The sequence below is a fragment of the Beta vulgaris genome, chromosome 3 (genome assembly GCF_026745355.1).
Source record: "Beta vulgaris subsp. vulgaris cultivar EL10 chromosome 3, EL10.2, whole genome shotgun sequence".
Lineage (NCBI taxonomy): Eukaryota > Viridiplantae > Streptophyta > Magnoliopsida > Caryophyllales > Amaranthaceae > Beta > Beta vulgaris.
Genome location: NC_079204.1, coordinates 25,535,521 through 25,557,268, shown reverse-complemented (window position 1 = coordinate 25,557,268; position 21,748 = coordinate 25,535,521). Strand labels below are relative to the sequence as shown.

Below are 21,748 nucleotides of genomic sequence, written 5' to 3'. Positions count from 1 at the left end.
GCATTTAACAATGCCTTAGTTTCTTTAGCTGTGGATGAATTTTTTACAAATTTCATCAACACTGATGGAATATGTACTACTGAAGTTAGGGGGAAGATAATAAAATTTTCTCAAGAAACGTGAGCAAAAATATGGGATGTTCCTTGCAAAGGAACTGATGTCTATTTTAAGAGGAAAAGAAGTGTCGCCTTTTCCAATTTCTCTCAAGACAAGATTGTTGAATCTTTTGGGGGAACTGCTGGCCAAAACAAAATAAATCACAACCTTCTTTCTCTTGTTCACAAAATTCTGTTTAATCTTGTTTGGAGAGCACTCATTCCTCGATCTGAGAAGAGGAATGAGATGGGTCTTTTAGAACCAAAGGAAAAAAAAAACCTAAGACGCATAAAAATGTTACTAAAAAGCCTACCCCTCCTGTTCCTAAAAGAGTTAGACATAGAACAAGATTGAAAATTGCTCAAACTGTCCCTGTTCCTATAAATAAGGACTCTCCTTTAGTCCTATCTGATGCAGAGGAATAGGATCACAACTCACCTAAGGAACAAACTCCTCCACCCTCAGCCAAAATATTTGTGCCCCTCACTAACCTCTCTTCCATCTCTCCCTCATCCTTCTCTATTCCTTCTAGCTTTGAACAGTTAAAGGTCGAGATGAATGAAACCAACCCTTTCTCCTCTACCTCTACTTACCTGCCACCACCACCACCTTTTCTTCCTCCCATTTACACTACCACCTCCCCATCTGTTTCTCTTCCAGAAACAGCTGGACCTTCACAAGAAACCACCCCAGTTCCTCCACCTAAACCATCTTTTGCCTCTGGTTCTAAGGGAGGGGAACAAGTTCCTTCCGATGAGTGTGGCTGGGTTAATGAAGTTTGTCTTCCTACTCACCATATGATTAAGTTCTATAATCACCTTTACTGGACTTTAGATGCTAAAACTGATAAGATATTGGGTTTAATGAAAGTCCTTAGTGATACTGTGATTGAACAACAAAAGAACATGGAGACAATGGCCCAAGCCATTAAAAGTTTGAAGCAGTAACTTGATGGGCAACATGGAGAGGTGTTGAGGAAGTTGGAAGATGTGGTTGAGGAAGAAGTTGTTGAGGAAAATCATTCCCCTTCCCTTCCTAATGTCTAGTTCTTGTTTCTCTTCAAGGAACAAGACTTCTTAGCTTTTGTTTCTTTTCTTTTCTTTCTTTGTCTCTTTTTGTACTTTAAGGAACAAGTGCTATAAATACATGACTTCTGCTATCTTTGTCTTCGTTTGCATAATTTCTTACTTGGAATGGCTCGTATTATGTGATTAATATTTGAGCTAGTCTACCCTTTGAATATCCTAACTTAACCTTTTTTTGTGGTGCTTGTTAATGGTCTCAAGGTATTGATCTATATTCATGAAATCACCAAGAACTTGATATTTTTAATGATGACAAAGGGGTAAAAAGATTACGGAACAAAATAAAAAATGAGGTAAATGAAAAACAAAGAAATATGAAAAAAGAAAAATTAAAAAAAAAAGAGCTGAATGAAAAATCACAAAAATTGAGGTAAATGAAAAATCAAAATTAAGATCCGAAAACTTAATTTGCCTTTATTTTATCTTTTTCATTTATTTTATCTTTTTCATTATTCTCTTATGTTATTTGTTATTTCCTTAGTACCTTTGTTGTCATCATCAAAAGTAGGAAATTGTTGAACCCTAGTTTTGATGATGACAAAGGAACAAAGGTGCAAGCTAAGTATTGGACTAACAAGTTGTTTCAGTGAATGAATTTCAAGTTATCAATGAAAGGAACAAAGAGAATACTAAGTCAAGGAAGAAATCAAGTTTGGATTTTGAAGACTAAGTGAAGATGTTTCTATATTTGGTACCAGAGCAGCACTGGAGCAAGAAGACTAAAGCGAGGCTTTTTTTTTCTAGTTCCATTGTAAAGGAACGAGTGATAATGGTAAAGAACTATGGCAATTTAGAATGAGAATGATCGTTTGTTAAGGAACAGACGAACAGGCGCTGAACTAATAAGTTAAAGGAACTAGACTTACAATGATGTATTATAATGATACATTATTGTCAGTTGAGTAAATTATGCCTAGATTCTAGGTAACCGTTTTATTTAAGGAAAAATCTGATTTTAAGGAGAATCTTTTTAAGGAAAAGATTCTATTTTTCAAAAGATAATAAAAATCCTTTTCGGTTTTTATGAAAATATTTTAAAGATAATATTTTTGGTAAAAGGATTTTATTTCGGTTTTATTAATTAAAATGTTTTTAATTAAAAAGATTTTCGAGTTAATGCTTAAAGTGGTTGCTAAAATTAAGGAGGAGTAACTTAATTCTCTCCCACGTTTAACAGTGATCATGGAGATCATAGATGATTGAGAAACGTGTTCCTCCGAGTAACGAACATAATGGGATAATGGTTCAACCACTAATACATGTTTTAATCCCACGTTCTAAGTTATTACCACTATAATACTAATGTCTAATGAAGTTCCATTAAGTGTGTCTGACTAGGTGATTTAGTGAGTTTAACTAAGTAAAGTGGCAGTGCCTTCATTCTCTCATAAAAGCCATTTGTTCTTTGCCTTCTTATTCTAATTCCATTAAGTTTATTTGATCAATTGTATTTTGGTTTTTGGGGTATGGGAACTTTGAGTGAAGTTCTGTAAGACATAAGCTTTGAGTAAAGAAAGTTAACGTGAGAAAACTTCAAGTGAAGTTGAGAGGAACAACTGTTAAGGGAACAGTTGTTCATGAACTTGACTTTAGGAACTCAAGGTGTGGCTCGTGAATAGAATTAGGTTGTAACAAAGTTGGTTTGGCCTAATTTAGTGAAAGAGTTGAGTTTAAAATCCCTAGTGGTCGAGGTTGTTTCTTCTTGTTGGGCCCAAGAAGTTATTCCTCGTAAAAATCACTTGTGTTCCTTTAGCTTGTTTCTTAGTTTAAGTTTAAAATTCCGCAAAAAGTTACGTTTATTTCTACACATACAATTCACCCCCCCCCTCTTGTATTGTTCCTAGTGAAATAACAATGTGGATGGCTGATTGAATCAGCGAAAAAATGTATTCCTGACTAGTCGTGGTTAATTACCAAAATTAAAGCGAATGGTTGGGTGATGACCGCCACCGTCGAAGTGTAAGCTTTGTCTCCTCCGCCGCGTTCTCTTTCCCCCTGGTTAATAGAAAGTTATGATTAATTATGAAAGTTATTTCGATATTGGATTCCAGATAAGGAATCAAATCAAGTAATGTAATGAATGTTTATTCACTACTTGAATATGTATGATGATATTGGATTCCTAATAAGGAATCACATTTTGATAAGGAATCCAGTTAGCTGACCCTTTAAAGGATGTGTGATTTGGTCTGGAATTATATTTTATTCTAAAGTATTCCATCACCTCCTCGCCAAATTTATCCTCTAAATCCAAAAAGGATATCCCTCGTCCAGTATTCATGCTATAAAAACGGTATCCCTCAGTGCCGAAATCGTTGGCCGCACTGAGAAAAATGAAGTCGGCTTTCCGATCATGCATCTACGAAGCCTTGCCCCAAGATGTAAGGAAGCCCGGGTGGTTGCAGATGCTGAGCTAAGCTCCGTCCACTGTCCGTGAAAGCTTAGGCATAAAATGAATCTGAGTGAAGGCCGGGAGAGAATGAGCCAAGCTACGCAACTCGCATACGGCTAAGAATGTTAGAATGTTGTGCCAGGCATTGGGCGCCAATTGGTTATGGCCGATGTTGTAATGCCTTAACACTTGCTCGACAAAGTTGTGCAGAGGGAATATTAATCCCACGTCCAAGGCTAGCTAGTTCACGGCGAAGTGGTTCTTAGGAGCGCTTAAAATTTTAGCCTCCTTATTTGGAATGACGAAAGAAAAGCTTCGCATAGGCATAACGGTGGATAAGTAGCTGGGATCAAAAGCCAATTTTTACTAACCACCTACGGTTGACTAAAATATAGTCAAGATCAGAGATGGGACCTAAACATCTCCTAATTTCGAACAAAGTCGTGGAGGGATCGTCCGATTCTTCAGTAGTGTTGAAGTCACCTTCGTTATTGCCGTCACCGGTCTCTTCCATATCGATCTCCCTACCAGACAGATTGGGTTCAGGATTTGCTTCAAGATATTCTTCCCCATTATGGCCAGGGGAAGTAGGCCCGGTCAATGGCTGAGCATTTTAGGTTTCCCTCGTCTCATATGGAACTCGTCCAGTAGATTCCTCCATTCAAAGCTATAAGAAGGGAGAATTATTCTTCGTCTCAAACGGGTTGTTTGCTTGATGCGCGTCCGATTACCCTGCACAGGTAAAGACTAGGTCGTCTGACCAGGCCCGACCCTGAGGGTTGTTCAATGGGGTTGTCGCCCAGAGCCCGTAAAAAAGGGGCCCAAGTTTCCAAAAATCCAGAAGTTAAAACCCCATAGATAAATACGTGAATTTCCTGCTTTCCTTTCCCTTTTTCTGACCTTCCTGTACTTTTTTCTATCTACTCTATTATGGGTTCTGCAAATATGTATTTTCATTCTTCAGTTCTTCACGCTTCCATAGTTCAACAATCAATCAGATATCAATTCATGGCTACTCACCCTACTAGAATTGTGCAACGGGAAAAAAATTACATGATAAATATTGGCTTTTCTCCTGTCTATTTTTTGCATCTGAAAATTCCAATCTCTCATTTCTCTGATTTCCTTTCTTATTCAAATACTGAATTCATGATTGATAATTGATTTTGGTCTTGAAAATTTAGAAATTGATTTTGGGATCTTGGTGGTAATTGTTATCGACAAGTTGCAAAGTTCAAATTTTCAATCTTGAATGAGTTAGATCTTCCAACTTCCATTCTTCCTCTACAGAACCGTGAGTTAGTTTACTTCTTATTACTAATTCAGTATTGCTTTGTCTTACTTCTTAAATTGAATGATTGGTATTCTTAATTTTTTATTCATTAAATTATAGTTCGTTTAATATTTTATGATATTATCTTAATTTATTTGTATCATATTTTTACTGTTTTACAAAGCATATATTGATATATATTGAAGACTTGTAGTTGCTGAACTTTGGCAATGTAGTGTTGGTCACTTGGTCTCTCTAATTCTTATCATATTTTTGTGAATTTATCTCCGAGGTGTTGTTGTTCTATACTTTTTTTGTATATGTTTTAAGATTGAGTGGTTTGGCAAGTTTGTATATTGAAAAGAATATGTTAGAAAATACTAATATCGATGATCTTATTCATGATTTTTCTTCTCAAAATGCTAGAAGAAATCGCTTTTTATGATTATTTACATACTTTGTAGGTTTAAGGCGCTACTCTCTTGGCTTGGACATGATTATCTCAATTATGGATGATGGCTTTGAAGTAGATGAACAGTTTACATTTATTACACCTTTTTGAGTTTTGTAACAACTAGATTACTCAATATGTAATACAAAGTATAATGTCAATGAAATTGATATTTTTTTTCTAGGATCCATATGTTATATTAGAATATATATATATAAAGGGCCCACGTTTACGAAACCGCCCCGGGCCTAGAAATTGTCAGGATCGGGCCTGCGTCTGACTTTGCTGACCAAAACAATAAAAATATACAATCAGCTAGAATAGGCCCAACTCTATAATGTGCTGAAGAAGAAGTACAATCGGTTCTAGTGTCAACGCAAACTCTTGAACAGCCAGGATTATTTGAAGAAGAAGAGGAATCAATTTTATTGATTTTTTTTAAGAAAAAATGAAGAATAAAGGAGAACAAAGGAGAAAGAAAGGATACCTAACGAAGCGCTTGGACGATTCGGAGAAGAAAATGAAAGTTGGACAAACTCACTCGCTCTCTAGAAGATAAGAAAAATGCAGAGCCTCTCTCTCTAGAAAATTTCTCTCGAGGTGTAAAATGATTAAAGTAAGGACAAAGGGGAAATAAATATAGGGGGTGATAAAACCTTCTAAACTGGTTAAAAGTGACCGACAATTATTAAACTGGTTAAATATGACCAGTAAAGCCCAATAAATGGCGTGGCTTTGCCTCTTTTTAAATGAGGTAACTTCCTCAGTTAAAAGGGCATTAACCGTCTTGGGGCCATATTTTAGGGGTAAACTAGTTATTAGGCCCAGGCTATGCCACGGGTAAGAAAAAATTTCATTTATTAAAATAATACTTTATGATAATAACACTAAATACAACTTAGCCTAATGGTTAAAACTTTAGTATATGCACTTGAGGTCTCGAGATCAAACCCTATACTATGCAATTTCTTAATTTTTTTATTGTACATGAATTAGATGAACTAAAACTCTCTAGGGAGAGCGCCACGTGGCATATTTTCTTGTTTATGCACGCCTTTTAATATATTTGTATAGATGTTGTAGCCTACATAAATCAACGGCTCCCTAAGAAACACTTGGAATCATCTAGAATGTCAACGTGTCCCTTCCAAAGGAGTAAAAAAAAGGCTTACACTCTAAGTTTTATTAAGAGAAGATTAAAAGCTCATCTTTTGGCCAGAAAGAATATTCAGGGCCGAAACCCCAAAAAACGGCTGCATATGATTGGTTGATGTTTATCACCAAATCATAGATTGCCATATGTCATCTTCTGATTGCCTAGCCAATCAGGTACCCTTAAACTATGGTGACCTCAAAGGGCAGCAATTAGATCCCAAACTCTATAAATACTCCCTTTAAAATCAAGAGAAAGGTAATTCGTTAAACAGTGTGCCCTTACTCTGGAGAAATTCTCTCTCACTGTCTCTCTAATTTTCCTTTTCACTGCTGATATATAGCTTAAACTTCGGAGGGGAACCACCACCAAAACCTCCAGGGTGGGTCCATTTTTTGCAGGTTTGAGAACGGAGCTCGGGATCGGATTTATCTGACTAGGACATCGTTGCACAAGTCTCCATTGAAGAATATCTTGGGGGATAATATTTTACTTGCCAATCAAAAAGTCTAAACAAGACTCATTTGAAGCCCTTAGCTTGTATGATAGACTATCAGTAAGGTTCCACAATAGGTAAAATAAAAGACAAGTAATGCGGAGGTGGAAGATTGATATGACATCATTTCTTATTATCAATAATGCTTCCAGAAGAGTGATGCCAAATACATCCCTACCAAATTCTTGGGCAACTAACCTTTCTTTTGGTATGTTACTTTTTAAAATTAGAATAAAAGACTTGCTAAATCTTTTTATTTAATACTCACATCTCATTACTTTAAAAGTGTTTCTCTTTTATTACCTCCACCTTTTTCATTTCTCTCACTAGCTTTATTCTCATTTTATTGGTTTTGATGTAAACTAAAAGTGGATGATGTTAAATTTGAGGAAGTAATATAATCTCTTCGTTGCTAAATAGAGTTTTTATTTTTTTTCATTTATGTTTGTTTCAAATAGATTTCTCATTTTCTTTTTTGGTATGAGTCCACTAATTAAGATATTATTTAACTTTCTTTTTTTTATATTACCTACCTCCCCATAAACAAGATGACTTTGTAAAGTGGTCCACATTCTTTTTCATCAATAAATGATTTATGAATCGTGTACCTACTTTAATTTTTAAGTTTGATTTAATACGACTAAGGTCCCACTTATGATTTTACCTTAATACTTGTGCCCAAAAGAAATAAAAATTATATTTAGAAATAGAGGAAGTACACAGTACAAGGTTAATGCATATAAATTTATGAAATTGGATGAAAACACCATATCTTTTTAGTAATGTACTGTAGAATAATACAAATAAAACGATGGTTCCAGGACGAGGTATTGCCAAAGGAGAAGATCGTCATTGAATTTCTTGGCCGCCTTTCGAGCTGGATAGGTATTCGTTCATGTGAGTTAAAGGAACTCTCTGGATGACCCCTTTCTTCCTTGGGTAGGAGTCGTTCAGAGAGTTCCTTTAACTCATTTGCACGAATTCCTATATATCCAGCTCGAAAGGCGGCCAAGCTCCCTATGGCTGGCCAAGGAAGAAAGCCCGCCATAGGGAGCTTGGCCGCCTTTCGAGCTGGATATATAGGAATTCGTGCAAATGAGTTAAAGGAACTCTCTGAACGACTCCTACCCAAGGAAGAAAACCGGCCATATGGAGCTTTGTCGTCTTTCAAGCTGGATAGGAATTCGTTCAAATGAGTTAAAAGAACTCTCTGGACCCCCCTAGCCAAGGAAGAAAACCGGCCATAGGGAGCATGGTCGCTTTTCTCTTCGAAGAGGGAAGCCTTTATAGGTTTTGACTCATCCAAGAAATCAATCAAGTTATTGATTCCCTAACGAGCCTCATGCGCTGAAAGAGACCGGCTTAAGGTTTCTTGGACGCCTTACAATCTAGAGAAGGGTTCGTCCAGAGAAGATGCTAGCCGGCCAAAAAAAATACCAAAGTGTCCGTCATTTTTTCAGAACCAGACTTGTTGTACTCTTTCCACAACGAGCTGGTAAATTTAGACATGCTTATGTACCCTAGCCAAGACCTTTTTAGGACAACTTTGGCTGCAGCTGAAAAAGAAAAGCACTGAGGTTAAGATACAGTCATAGACGAAGCTATTTACTTAGCAAGATCAGAGCAAATATACCTCTATATCCCCGACCTGCCGCAAGCCTGCAGCAACCAGAAAATTGTCATTATAAAACATCTCCTTAAAGGGAATCCAGTTGGACGGACCTTTGAAGGACGAGTTGTTAGGGGTAGAGTACTCCGCAATTCGGAAGTATTCCATCATTTCCTCGGCTGAATCATCCTCTAGCTCTAGGAATGAAGCCGTTCGTCCGGTGTTAGTTAGGGCTCGACTGAATTAGCGTCAGCGTCTGGCTACTGCTTGAGTGGGAGCTTGGATGAATTCTGCTTTCCAAGCGTTCATTTTGGACGTTTTATCCCAAGACGTTAGGAAGCCATGACGATTGCAGACGCTGAACCAAGCTCCATCTAGTGTTTTGGGGACCTTAGATACATAATGTATCTGAGTAAAGGAGGTCAAAGAGGGATTAACTCCCTTTAACTCACAAACGACCAAGAACATTAGGATGTTCTGCCATGAGTTAGGGGCCAGTTGATTATGGCCAATGTTGTAATGATGAAGAAGGCGGCTTATGAATGGATGCAAGGGAAACCGTAACCCTGCGTCTAGAGCCAACTGGTAAACAGCAAAATGGTCGGCAGAGGCACTAACTATGGTATCCTCCTTACCCGCCAATACAAAGGAGAACCCCTGTTTTAGAATTGCTGAGAAAAAGTGTTTAAGGTCTGAACCTACTCGTCCAAGCCAACTATTGTCAATGAGGATGAACCTAAGGTCTGACAGAGGACCTATCATAGGATGGCTCCTCCGAATCATAGGACGGGTTGGAGGAAACCTCCACCTCATTGGTCTCGTCCGTCGCCATATCTTGTCCGGACGGGCTGGCCTCAGAGTTCGTCTAAGTAATTCTCTCTTCCTGGACGTTCTCAGGAGAGGGAGTTCAGTTGGCTGGTCGAGCACTTTGAATCTCGCGCTCCCCTTCTTCAGGGATTCGGCCTGTTGATGCCTCCACTTCCGAGCTTGAGGCCGGGAGGTTTACCCCTCGTCTAATGCGAGTTGTTTTCTTGACGCGCGCCAGATTACCCTCCACAGGTAAAGACTGGCTCGTCTGACTTTGTCGTCCATGTCCACAAAAATAAAATGCATGTCCGGCCTGAATAGGCTCAGCTCTAGAATGTGTCGAAGAAGAAAGGTTATCTGTTCTAGGGTTAAGACTAGAGATGGCCAACAGTGCGGGCCAATCCAGCCCATCCAACCCAGCCCACCTCGTGGGCCGTGTGGGCCGGGCTCGCAAAAAGCTCGGTACAGCCCAGCTCGAACCGTGAAATTGGTAGGTGGGCCATGGGCCAAATTTCTTGAGCCCAACCCACTAAAGCCCGCTACTAAAATCCCCCAGCCCGGACCACGAAACCGGTCCAGCCCAACCCATGAACCAGCCCAGCCCAGTCCAAGTTATTATTGAACCAAATTGTGTATATTTTAATCAAATTATATATTTTAATCAAATTGCATATATTATAGTTCAGTCAAATTTTAAAATAATGAAACTATTCATTAATTTTAATTATTGTATATATTTTTATTCATTTTAAAGATTTTATGTAACAATAATGAATAATTTTAATGATATAATTTTGAAAAAAAATATCTCATGCCGGCCCGGTCCAGCCCACTATGCCCACGAACCGCCAGAAGCGCTTCTCAACCGTGAAAACCGGTAACAGACCGGTGTGGGCCAAGAGTTTTCAGCCCGCGGACCAGCCCACCCAACCCATGATTTTCACGGTCCGGTCCTGGGCTGTGAAATCTCAGTCCAGCCCGCTTTGGCCCACGGTCCGGCCCGCCCAGCCCGCACCAGTGGCCATCACTAGTTAAGACCAACCCTTAAGCGGCCGAGACTGTTCGATGAAGAGGAGAAATCCATTTTTTTTCTTAAAAAGAATGAAAAAGAAAAGCGCAAATTAAGAGCTAAAGGAAGAAAGGAATACCTGTTGAAATTGCTTGGACGGATTGAAAAATGTTATCAAGATCTTGGACGAAGGCTCTTTCTCTTTCTAAAGTTCAGTGAAAAGTTGAGCAAAATCTCTCTCTCTAGAAAATTCTCTTAAAGATGTGAAAGTGAATTCAAAAAGGACAAATGGTCATATTTATAGGGAGGTAAAAATGACCTCCCCCTCCGGTAAAGTAACCGTTGCACTCCAAAAAAAAAAACCCTTGAGTGTTGACCTGTTGAGACCGGCAAAATGGCGCACATTTCATCTTGAAAAGGTAGAGCAGTTCCCGTCGGTTAAAAGAGATATTCCAACCGGTCTGAAGGCGAAGCTCAGGTTCGGGTTTTGGGTCCAGACATTGTTGCAGAAGTATTTTATTGTAAAACCTACTGTTGGGGATAGTAGTACTAATTTACGAGTTTAGCACTACTTAACATTAAGCATATATTTTTTTAAATCATAAACCATCAACTACTAATATTAACTATGGAATTTTCTAACCTATACCACAAGGTATAAGTTAAGAATTTCAAGATTTCATTAAAAAGAATATAATACAACAATATTCTATTTGGAGATAATTAATAAGGATAAATATTTAATATAGAGATAATCATGTAAGATTGTTTTAATTTAGTTAGATTTTGAAATAAGAACTTTTTATATAATGATATCTTAAGGCCATTCGTTATCGTTTTTTGTTTTCAGTTTTCTGTTTTTTTTGAAAACTAAATACCAATACCAGAAAGTTGATTTTCACTTTTTAGTTGTCAGTTTTCCAAATATCATGTTCCTAATTGACTATTTTTTTATTCAGTATAAGACATTATATATAATTTTTGATTCTCTTAAATAATGATTAGAAAAATCCATTATCTATATACTCCGAATATTCTTCATCATAATTCATGGAACATACTTAAATTTAGTTATTTCCTTACCATAGAAATTATTCATAATAAAACATTCCCATATACAAACGAGGAAGATTATGCCAAAAGCATATTCCTATAATAGAGTCAAAAATCCCCTAAAAAATGTAGTCAAAATTCAAAAATTGGCACTGACCACATCTTACATCCTTCAGAATTACTCCTCTCCCACCAAAATTCAAAAATTAAAAAAAAAATTTACAAAATATCTCAGTAGCTAGGCTTGGGCACTTCTATGCATAGCAGACGAACTCAAATAAGAGCAACTAGTTTTCGATTTTATCAAAGAAGAACTAAATCCAAGCATTGAACTAACCAAATCAAATTCCAACAAATTATCTTCTAATTGATGAGCCCCCAAAATGATTGAAATTCCATCTCCTAAATCCAATCCACCATCTAAAAACCCTAAACACATCACTTCATCATTCACTTTCACCATTGAATTATGCCCATAAATCCTCCACTTCACCATCTCACTCTGCAAAACAAGATCAATCACAGGTACCACTATTGTAGACCTTTCCACAACACTGTAACATACCTCAAATCCTCCTTGAGATGAAACCCTCTTCATGTTCAAGTTCAAAGACTCCGCCTCATTTACAAAGGCTGTCACAAATTCCCGGTATACCATCGTTTCCATTCTCGAATATGTATCGACTGTGCTGATTTTCATCGAACTCGAGAGCATGTTTGGTTCAACATTTTCCAGCCGTAGCTTCTTATTCTGGACTTGGACGGCTTTGAGGGTGATAATGTAGCTACCATCGCCCTTATTTTCCAAAAGTGGAGTGTAAGTCATCGATTTAAACACATCGATATCATCATCACTCGAATAAATCATCCCGCTCTCCGACGACAAACAAAGCGAGAACCTCTTAGGATGGTCAAGAAAGTGGGAAATCTGAGAGATAGCACCTGTTCGGACCCGGCCCAGCCCGAAAACCCCTTTCGCACCCGAGGGTAAACCGGAGAGTAAAATCGACGGAGCGCAAGAGAGGAGGAAGGAATCAACGGGTGAGATTTGATCATGGAAGGAAACAGTTGTTTCAACGAGCTCCCCTGTTGCAGAGACTTTAGTAGTGGGATTTTGTAAAAGGACAGAACATGCTTGTTGATTTGAGGAAAGTGAAGAAGGGCAGGGATTTGGTGCGGCGGAAGTGCACTGAATGGATCGACAATGGACGGCTGTGATTGGTTTAGGGGATGAAGAACAATCAAGCCATAGGAATGGAGAGTTGAGATCTATGATGAGGGAAGTGGGTAGTTGGGCTGATCCATGATGGATTCGGGTCAAGTATTGGTTTGTTGATGGGTCTTTTGTGAGAGGAAGGAAGAGGGTTGAGGAGAGAGAAAGTGGGAGTTGAAGGAAGAGGAAGAAGAGGAGACTGAGAGAAGCCATGGGAGAAAGAAAATTTGAGGAGATTGAGAGAGAAAATTGAGGAGAGAAGAAAATAAGGGGGTGTTTGGCGTTTGGAAGGAATAAAGAGGTGAGGAAAAATGCGTTGGTGAGGCGCCGCGGAAATAGAAGGTTAAGAAAGTGAGGAGAAATTGTGAGCGTTGATTAGTGGGAGTTAGTTGGACGGTTGATATGTGGATAAGTGCTAGGGTGTTGCTGAGTAGGAAACTAAAGTAAGATGAAAGATGTACGCGAATACGCGACGTTGTGTGATAATGTGTACGGTAGGTTGTTTTAAGTGGACAACGTGGTATTTTGAGGTGATGGTAATTTTGTTCGCCTAAAAGTTGGGCGAATTGGCATTGAGTAGGTAAGAAATAATTGAGGGAGAGTGGTGGGCCGTGGTGTATAGCTTATCTTAATGTCCAGAGTAGTTATGACTTATGAGCTTATCTAGTTATCCGTATTGCTTGATACGAAGAAATAAGTTGTATGGGTATTGGGTGAACTCCAAAGTTGGTCCAAATTGATGGACTCAATCTAATTATCTAACAATAAAGGTTTAGTCGATATGATCAATATTAAAATTTAGGGTCAACGTAAGGTAGGATATAAATCTACAAAAATCAAAACGGCCAATACATTATTTATATGACGGTTATAAAATGCCGCCGAAACAAAATCCGAAAATAAGAGGAAAATATAATATTTCAAATACCTCAAATATCGCGAGTCACTGCGCAAAACCAGGCATGAACCAGTGAACCACGAGACACGGAGAAACCGCGAGTCGCAACCTCCACCGCTAGTCGTGGCAAGCTCAAGGCTCTAGTCACGGCAAGCCTACGGCCAAAATCCTTCGCGTTCAACAAGATGAAATCCAACAATCCCTCACAAATGCAAAGTTCTAAAGAAATGAGAATGAACAGTAAACGAAAAGTTTAATATTTACATATCAGTGTCAAAGGATTGAACTAACATGTTAGTGAGATGGGTGTCCCGTCACTACAAGTACTTAAGATTGAACTTGTAGGAGAGCGGAGGGAGAGGGACCCGATAGCACATATCTTACTTTCAAGGCTTGAGAAACACCGCATTGTCCATGAATTGTCCCATGAACAACATACAACATAGTTGAACATACAATTCATTTTGCCTCCAAGACAAATCACATGTCTTTCAAATGATTGGTTATACAGTTCAACAATCCTGCCCACCACCTTGGGATTACAAAGAGTGCTCTAAAATGCCTACAAGAACGGCATTCGACAGAAGGAGGTCATCCCTTCACACTCATCCACGATGTTCTATTATGTTCAAATAAATTGAATCAACTATAATGGCCATAGAAATATCATGTCCATTACGTCCAGTTAAATTGAATCAGCCAAAGGCCATGTACACCAAATCTTAAAATATAAACATGCAACCTATTCAACAAAATCTAAAAATATAAACATGCAACCTATTCAACAAGAACCACTCAAATTAGACTAAAGAGTATATTAATGAGAAGTCATAAATAAGTTTAGTATAGAATTCAAGATTGCAATAACCTACAAAGGTTTCAAACCTATTCCTCTTGAAAATTCTAATACTAACTTCATGCTCAATCCTTTAGTAAAAACATTAGCCAAATTCCTTTCAGTTCTCACAAACTCTAGAGAGATGACAATAACCACAATAAATTACCTCACAGACTCGCATGTCTGACTCAAATGTGTCTTTTCTTGCCATTATAAACACTATTGTTGGCAACCCCTATCGCAACTTGTGAATCACAATGAACTGACACAAAAGGAGTCCGTCTCCCCCGCAAAGGAATGTCTTCCAAAAGGTTCGTCAACCACTCAGCCTCTTGAGTAGCAAGATCCATGGCAATGAACTCAGCTTCCATAGTAGATCGAGCAATACATGTCTGCTTTGAAGACTTCCATGATACTGCACTTCCATTAAGAGTGAAGACATACCCAATGGTAGAACTCACCTCATCGCTATTAGTCACCCAATTAGCATCACAATACCCTTTCTAGGACAGTTGGAAACCCCACGAATTTTAACCTCCAGTCCATGGTTCCTCCTAAATATCTCAATAGTCTTTTAAGAGCTTTCTAGTGATCCAAACTAGGATTATGAGTGTATTTGTTGAGCCTAATCACTGCATAAGCAATATTAGGACGAGTATAATTCATCAAAAATAACAAACTACCTATAACCTTCGCATATTCACTTTGTGACACATCATCACCATTATTCTTAAGTAATTGAACACTAGAATCATAGGGAGTCCTGACTGGAGGATCATCAAAACAATCAAATTTGTTTAACACTTTCTCCACATAATGAGATGAGACGATGAATAACCCTTAGGAGTTCTAACAACTTTTACCCCGAATATCATATCGACTACACCTAAGTCCTTCATCTCAAACTTAGAAGGCAGTGTTCTCTTAGTTTCCTCTATGGCATAAAGACTTGCACTAAACAGAAGCATGTCATCAACACATAAGCATATGATTATGCAATTAGAGCCCTTTACCTTTGGATACACACATGAATTTGAACCATTCACAACAAATTCAAAACTAATGATAGTCTTATGAAATTTTTCATACCATTATTTTAGAGCCTGCTTGAGGCCATAGAGAGACTTCTTCAGCCTACACATCTTTCTTCTCCATCCCTGGTATTGCGCAACAGGAGGTTGTTTCATATATATTTATTCATCAAGATCTCCATTCAAGAAAGATGTCTTCACATCCATCTAATGCACAAGCAGATTAAATAAAGAAGCTAAAGCAAATAAAACACGAATGGTAGTAATTTTAGTCACAGTAAGTATAGAAATAATTCACTCCAAATTTTTGAGTAAATCCTCTAATAACAAATCTTGCCTTGAATCGTTCCACGGTTTCATTAATTTTCAACTTCCTCTTGAAAATTCACTTGCAGCTAATCGGCCTATTCCCTCTAGGCAAGTCTACAAGTTCCTAGGTGTTAGTCGCCATGATGGAATCCAACTCATTGTTGACTGCTTCCCTCCAGAAACTAGCATTTGTGGAATCATGGCTTCTTCAAATGTCTTGGGATCCTCAACCACCATAAATAATGACATATCCATGACCTCTAAAGTTATAAACTCAGATATAAATGCAGTAATGAAATCCGGACCAAAAATTAATTACACCCTTTGTCTTTTACTTCTTCTAGGCTCATTTGACTGACCTACCTCACTCGAAGTAACCCGAGGACCTGCATCACCAGACAAAACCCTCATAGTGGGAGCATTGTCACTATGTCTAATTTTCTTCAAAGAAAAAATACCTCTTCAAAGAATTTTGCATCTCAAGCTTCACACATAGACATGTCATCCAACCTCAGAAATCTATAGGCATCACTATTTTCAGCATAAACAATGAAAACAACATTAAAGCTCTTGACTCCAATAGTAGTCCTCTTGAATGACCGCATACCCACTTTAGCTAGACACCCCGACACTTTCGTGAATTTCATATTTGACACAAAACCTCTCCATAGCTCAAATGGAGTATTGTCTAACTTCTTATGAGATACCCTGTTCAAAATATAGTTTGCAAACAGAACAACTTCCCCCCATCAAGGAGACCATAACTTTAAAGCATAAAATTCATCATTTCCTTCAAATTTCTATTATTCCTTTCCGCTATACTGTTGAACCCTAGTTTTGATGATGACAAAGGAACAAAGATGTAAACTAAGTACTGGACTAACAAGTTGTTTATGTGAGTGAATTTCAAGGTATCAATGAAAGAAACAAAGAGAATACTAAGTCAAGGAAGAAATCAAGTTTGGATTTTGAAGACTAAGTGAAGATGTTTCTCTATTTGGTACTGGAGCTGCATTGGAGCACGAACACTAGAGTGAGGCTTTTTGTTTCTAGTTCCAGTGTAAAGGAACGAGTGAAGATGGTAAGGAACTATGGTAGTTTAGAATGAGAATGATCGTTTGTTCCTTAGAAAGGAACAGACGAATTGGCGATGAACTTATAAGTCAAAGGAACTAACAATTAAAGGGAACTAGACTTAGGATGAAGTATTACAACGGTACACTTATGGTAGTTGAGTAAATTATGTCTAGAATCTAGGTAACCGTATTATTTAAGGAAAGCTCTGATTTTATGGAAAATTTTTTTGAGGAAAAGATTTTATTTATCCAAAGATAATAAAAATGCTTTTCGGTTTTTACGGAAATAATTTAAAGATAATATTTTTATTAAAAGGATTTTATTTTGGTTTTATTAATTAATATGTTTTTATTTAAATCAGATTTTCGAGTAATGCTTAAGGTGGTTGCTAAAATTAAGGAGCAGTAAATAAAAACACTCCCACGTTTAACAGTGATCATGGAGATCATGGGATGTTTAAGGAACGTATTCCTCCGAGTAAGGAACATCATGGAATAATGGTTTTACCACTACTACATATTTTAATCCCACGTTGTAAGTCATTAGTACTATAAATACTAATGTCTAATTAAGATTCAAAGAGTGTGTGACTAAGTGATTTACTGAGTTTAACTAAGTAAAGTGTCAGTGCCTTCATTCTCTCATAAAAGCCATTTGTTCTTTGCCTTCTTACTCTAATTCCACTAAGTTTATTCGATCAATTGCGTTTTGGTTTTTGGGGTAAGGGAACTTTGAGTGAAGTTATGTAAGAGAGAAGCTTTGAGTAAAGCAAGTAAAAGGAGAAAACTTCAAGTGAAGGTTAGAGGAACAACTATTAAGGGAACAATTGTTCAGGAACTTGAGTTTAGGAACTCAAGGTGTGGCTCGTGAGTAGAATTAGGTTGTAACAAAGTTGTTTGGCCTAATTAGTGAAAGAGTTGAGTTTAAAATCCCTAGTGATCGAGGTTGTTTCTTCTTGTTGGGCCCAAGAAGTTTTTCCACGTAAAAATCCCTTGTGTTCCTTTAGCTTGTTTATTTGTTTAAGTTTGAAATTCTGCAAAAAGTTACGTTTATTTCTACACATACAATTCACCCCATCTTGTATTGTTCCTAGTGAAATAACATATACCATTCTGCTGAGGGGTATATGGTGCAGAAAAAATCTCATGAATAATGCCTTCTTTCCTACATAGATTTTAAATGAAATCAGACCCATATTCCCCTCCACGGTCAGACTGAATTTCGGTCCAATTGACTTTCATCTTCTGCCTTATAAACCAAGAATTTCTATTCAGCCTGATTATTAGACTTTAACAGGTTAACTTTACGGTACCTTGAACAATCATTCAAAAAGGTAATATAATATTTCATACCACACCGACATTCAAGATTCTTAAAGTCTGCCAGATCAGTGTGAATTAGTTCTAATAGCTCAAACACTCTATTAGTAACTAGTTTAAATGGCTTTCTTACAAGTTTTGCTTCAGCACACACTTCGCACTTGTTAAGTCCATCATCAATCACGTCATGTAATAGGTTCATTTGCCAAAGACTATATATTAAACCAGCCACCACATGACCTAAACGACAGTGCCACAGATTTACAAGACTCAACAATATAAGCAGAAGAAGGAATCTTATTCATTTAAATAGGAGTTACAATGTCCAAAATAAACAGACTAACATCAACATACCCCATTCCAATACTCGCTATTGCGAATCAACACTACCTTATTGGCATCAAAAACTAACTTAACACCTGCTTTACTAACCAAACTACCAGAAATCAAATTTCTACGAAGGGAGGGGACATATAAAACATTACGGAGAGCTAATGATTTCCCAGATGATGTCAACTTCAGGAGAACTTTCCTTTTTTTGAGCTCTTGAGATTTGCTATCATTTCCCATATAGACTTGGTGAACCCCATCCACCTCTTCAAATCCCACAAATAAATCTTCGTTTGCACAGAAGTGACGAGAGGCTCCTATGTCTACTATCCACTCATAATTATTCTCCACCAGATTAACCTCAAAATTCACTGCAACAACTTTGCTTGACCTTTGTCTTGATCCTTCGAGTCTTGACCCGAACTAGCGCCTTTCCTTTTGGTTGGACAAACAGAAGCATAATGACCCGACTAGGGGTGCTTATCGAGCGAGCCGAGCCCGAATAGCACTAGGCTTGGCTCGAGCTCGTTTAAAATTTCCCAGGCTCGACTGGCTCGGCTCGTGAGCTCACGAGCTTGGGAGAGCCGAGCTCGAGCTCGGCTCGTGATGGAAATTTGGGGCTCGAGCTCGGCTCCGAGATCGTTTAGGCTCGGCTCGCGAGCTCGTTTAGGCTCAGCTCGCGAGCTCGTTTAGGCTCGACTAATGAGCTCGTTTAGGCTCGAAGTAGGTGAGCTTGTTCACTCACCCATCATATGCTTTTATAACTTGATTTCCCTCTTAGCATTGCTAAGATTTCAATGTGGGACTTCATGGTTTGTTAAAGAAAAACAAACTCACTATCCCCATTTCAATGTGGAACTCATGTTTTGTTTAAGATAAACAAACTCATTCTACATATGCTTATATAACTTGGAATCCCTCTTAGCATTGCTAAAATTTCAATGTGGGACTCCATGTTTTGTTAAGAAAAAAAACTCATTATACCCTTGTTTTGTTTACATATGCTTTTATAACTTGGAATCCCTCCTAGCATTGTTAAAATTTCAATGTGGGACTCCATGTTTTGCTAAAGAAAAATTATCAAATATTTTAAGTATTAAATAATCAGATATTTAAAATTATACTTCATTCCCTCTATGAAAAAATAAAGTATAGTTTTTGTTTTCCAACCAAGGAGATACAAAATTAAACTTTAAGTTGAAGTAAGGAATAGTAGCTATTTATAAAAAAATAAGGTTGATCCTTGTTTTCTTAACCAATGTGGGACTTTAGTGCCTAGTGGAGTAGATGAAGTTGGATCACAAATTAAAATATATAATTTGTAATCTAAATTAAATATAAATTGTATATTAAATTTTTTTAATTAAAATATTTTTTTAATATAATTTTTTTATAAATAATAAACGAGCTGCTCACGAGCTTTACGAGCCGAGCTTTGCCTAGCTCGGCTCGGCTCGCTTTTAAGTCTCGAGCCGAGCCCGAGTTCGAGCCGAGCTTCAACGAGCCGAGCTTTGACCGAGCCGAGCCCGAGTTGCTTGCGAGCTTGTCAGGCTCATTATCACCCCTAGACCCGACTTGCCACAGTTGTAACAATAACCCGACTTCTTCTCAATCCTCCCATTGTGCTTAAACTTCCCCTTGTCAAGGGGCTTTTGACCCTTGCTGATGAACTTCTTGGAATCTCCTCTTGGCTTCCCATAAAGCTCAATCATAACATTACCTTGAAGAATTTCACACATCTTCATTCCTTCATCATGAACTTCAGCAACTAAATTCTCATACACATGAACTTGTCCCACAATTGGCTTGTTATCTACCAATTTAAAGTTCAGCCAGTTTCTAGTAACATACTTCTTTTTCTCTGCATCATCAATACCATACTTTTTCTCCATAAAAATCCATATTGATTTTTGCAGTCTTACAGGATACAAACAAATCAAATATGGGATTTGTCATTAGGTTCATCATGTTGCCCTTAAAAATCTTATCATCCTTGGTAAATTTTTTTCATACTTATCCCTCCATCAAATTTAGGGGTTTTCTCATATTTCTCTTAGGAAGGAGTATCAACAATAATGATAGTCTTAGATGTAGCATCTACACCATCCTTTTTAGGAGGTGGATCATTGAACAACACATAGTCAAGATCTACTTGTTCACACACAATCACAAACTTTTATGACCACCTTTTATGGTTAGTTCCATTTAAAGGTTCCAACTTTGACATATCAGGGAAAAATATACTCTGAGAATTAGAAATGATTTCAACAAAACAAATTAATTTCTAAACTGTAGGATATAAATCTGCAGATGAAATTAAATAACTTAACTTGAATTACAAGAACAAGTTGCACCGTGGTATCATGGCCAGTACCTTAAAAACGAATTTCGTGATCACCGGTGCAGATTCACAATGATGTTCGTCCCCCAAGGTTCACATAACTATCTCTGACTCCGTGCACCTGGATCAAAGATTGGCATTTCTCAAGAACCACAAAATCTTAGAGAGAGTAGGGTATGCTTGTGTTTTAGTGTTATATTAATGAATGATTAAGAAAAATGGCCAATACGCTATTTATATGAGGGTTATAAAACAACTACGAAATAAATCAAGAAATAAGAGGAAAATATAATATTTTAGATACCTTGAGAACTGCAAGTCGCAGTAGGCTTACGACGATCTACCACGAAATAAGGCAAGAACCACGAGAAGCGGGGCTACAGCAAGTCGCAACCTCCACCGGTGAGTCGCGACAAGCTTACAGCCAAAATCCTTTGCGTTCAACGGGATGAAATCTAACACCTAATACTACCATGTTTAAGTATACCACAAACTATGCCACGGTGCATCCAACTGTTTCAACTTTGACTAGTAGTCCAAACATGACAAATTGTTGGCTTGGGTGCAGCGAGTGTAATAAATTAGGCCGAAACTCAGTTTTCTTTCTGGCAGTGTGGCATGCGTAATAACTTTTTTTTTTTTTCAATTTTGTCGTATTTTCATTCATTTATCCTATTTTTTCCTTAATTAGAAACCTAAGTCACGTGAACATGTGTCAGGAAAAAGTAGCTTCGGAGTCATTTGTAACTCTTACTGCATCAAGGTTAATAGTTTGTGGTGTTTTGCCTACTAGTCAAAGTTGGTGTTTAGTGTAACCGCCCATAGTTTTTTGATGTTGAGACCAATTTTGCAAAGATGTCACTATGTCACAAAACAATCGATATAAAAGAATAAGTAATCATAAGTATAGAGAAGGTGACTATATGAAAGAAAAAACTAATTATGTTAGAAAAAGTAGATATAATATA

At 37.6% G+C, this 21,748-nt stretch overlaps 1 protein-coding gene across 1 annotated transcript; it reads right to left on the bottom strand.

The window, feature by feature from the left end:
- Positions 1-11,429: 11,429 nt before the first annotated feature.
- LOC104906783 (probable aspartic proteinase GIP2) lies at positions 11,430-12,970 on the bottom strand. Its single transcript, XM_010695585.4, has one exon. It carries the CDS (start codon positions 12,848-12,850, stop codon positions 11,663-11,665), a length of 1,188 nt encoding a protein of 395 aa, XP_010693887.1. The 5' UTR covers positions 12,851-12,970; the 3' UTR covers positions 11,430-11,662.
- Between the last annotated feature and the right edge of the window lie 8,778 nt (positions 12,971-21,748).

Excerpts from the sequence above, each read along its gene's own strand:
- LOC104906783 (XM_010695585.4), bottom strand. The coding sequence starts at position 12,850 with ATGGCTTCTCTCAGTCTCCTCTTCTTCCTCTTCCTTCAACTCCCACTT.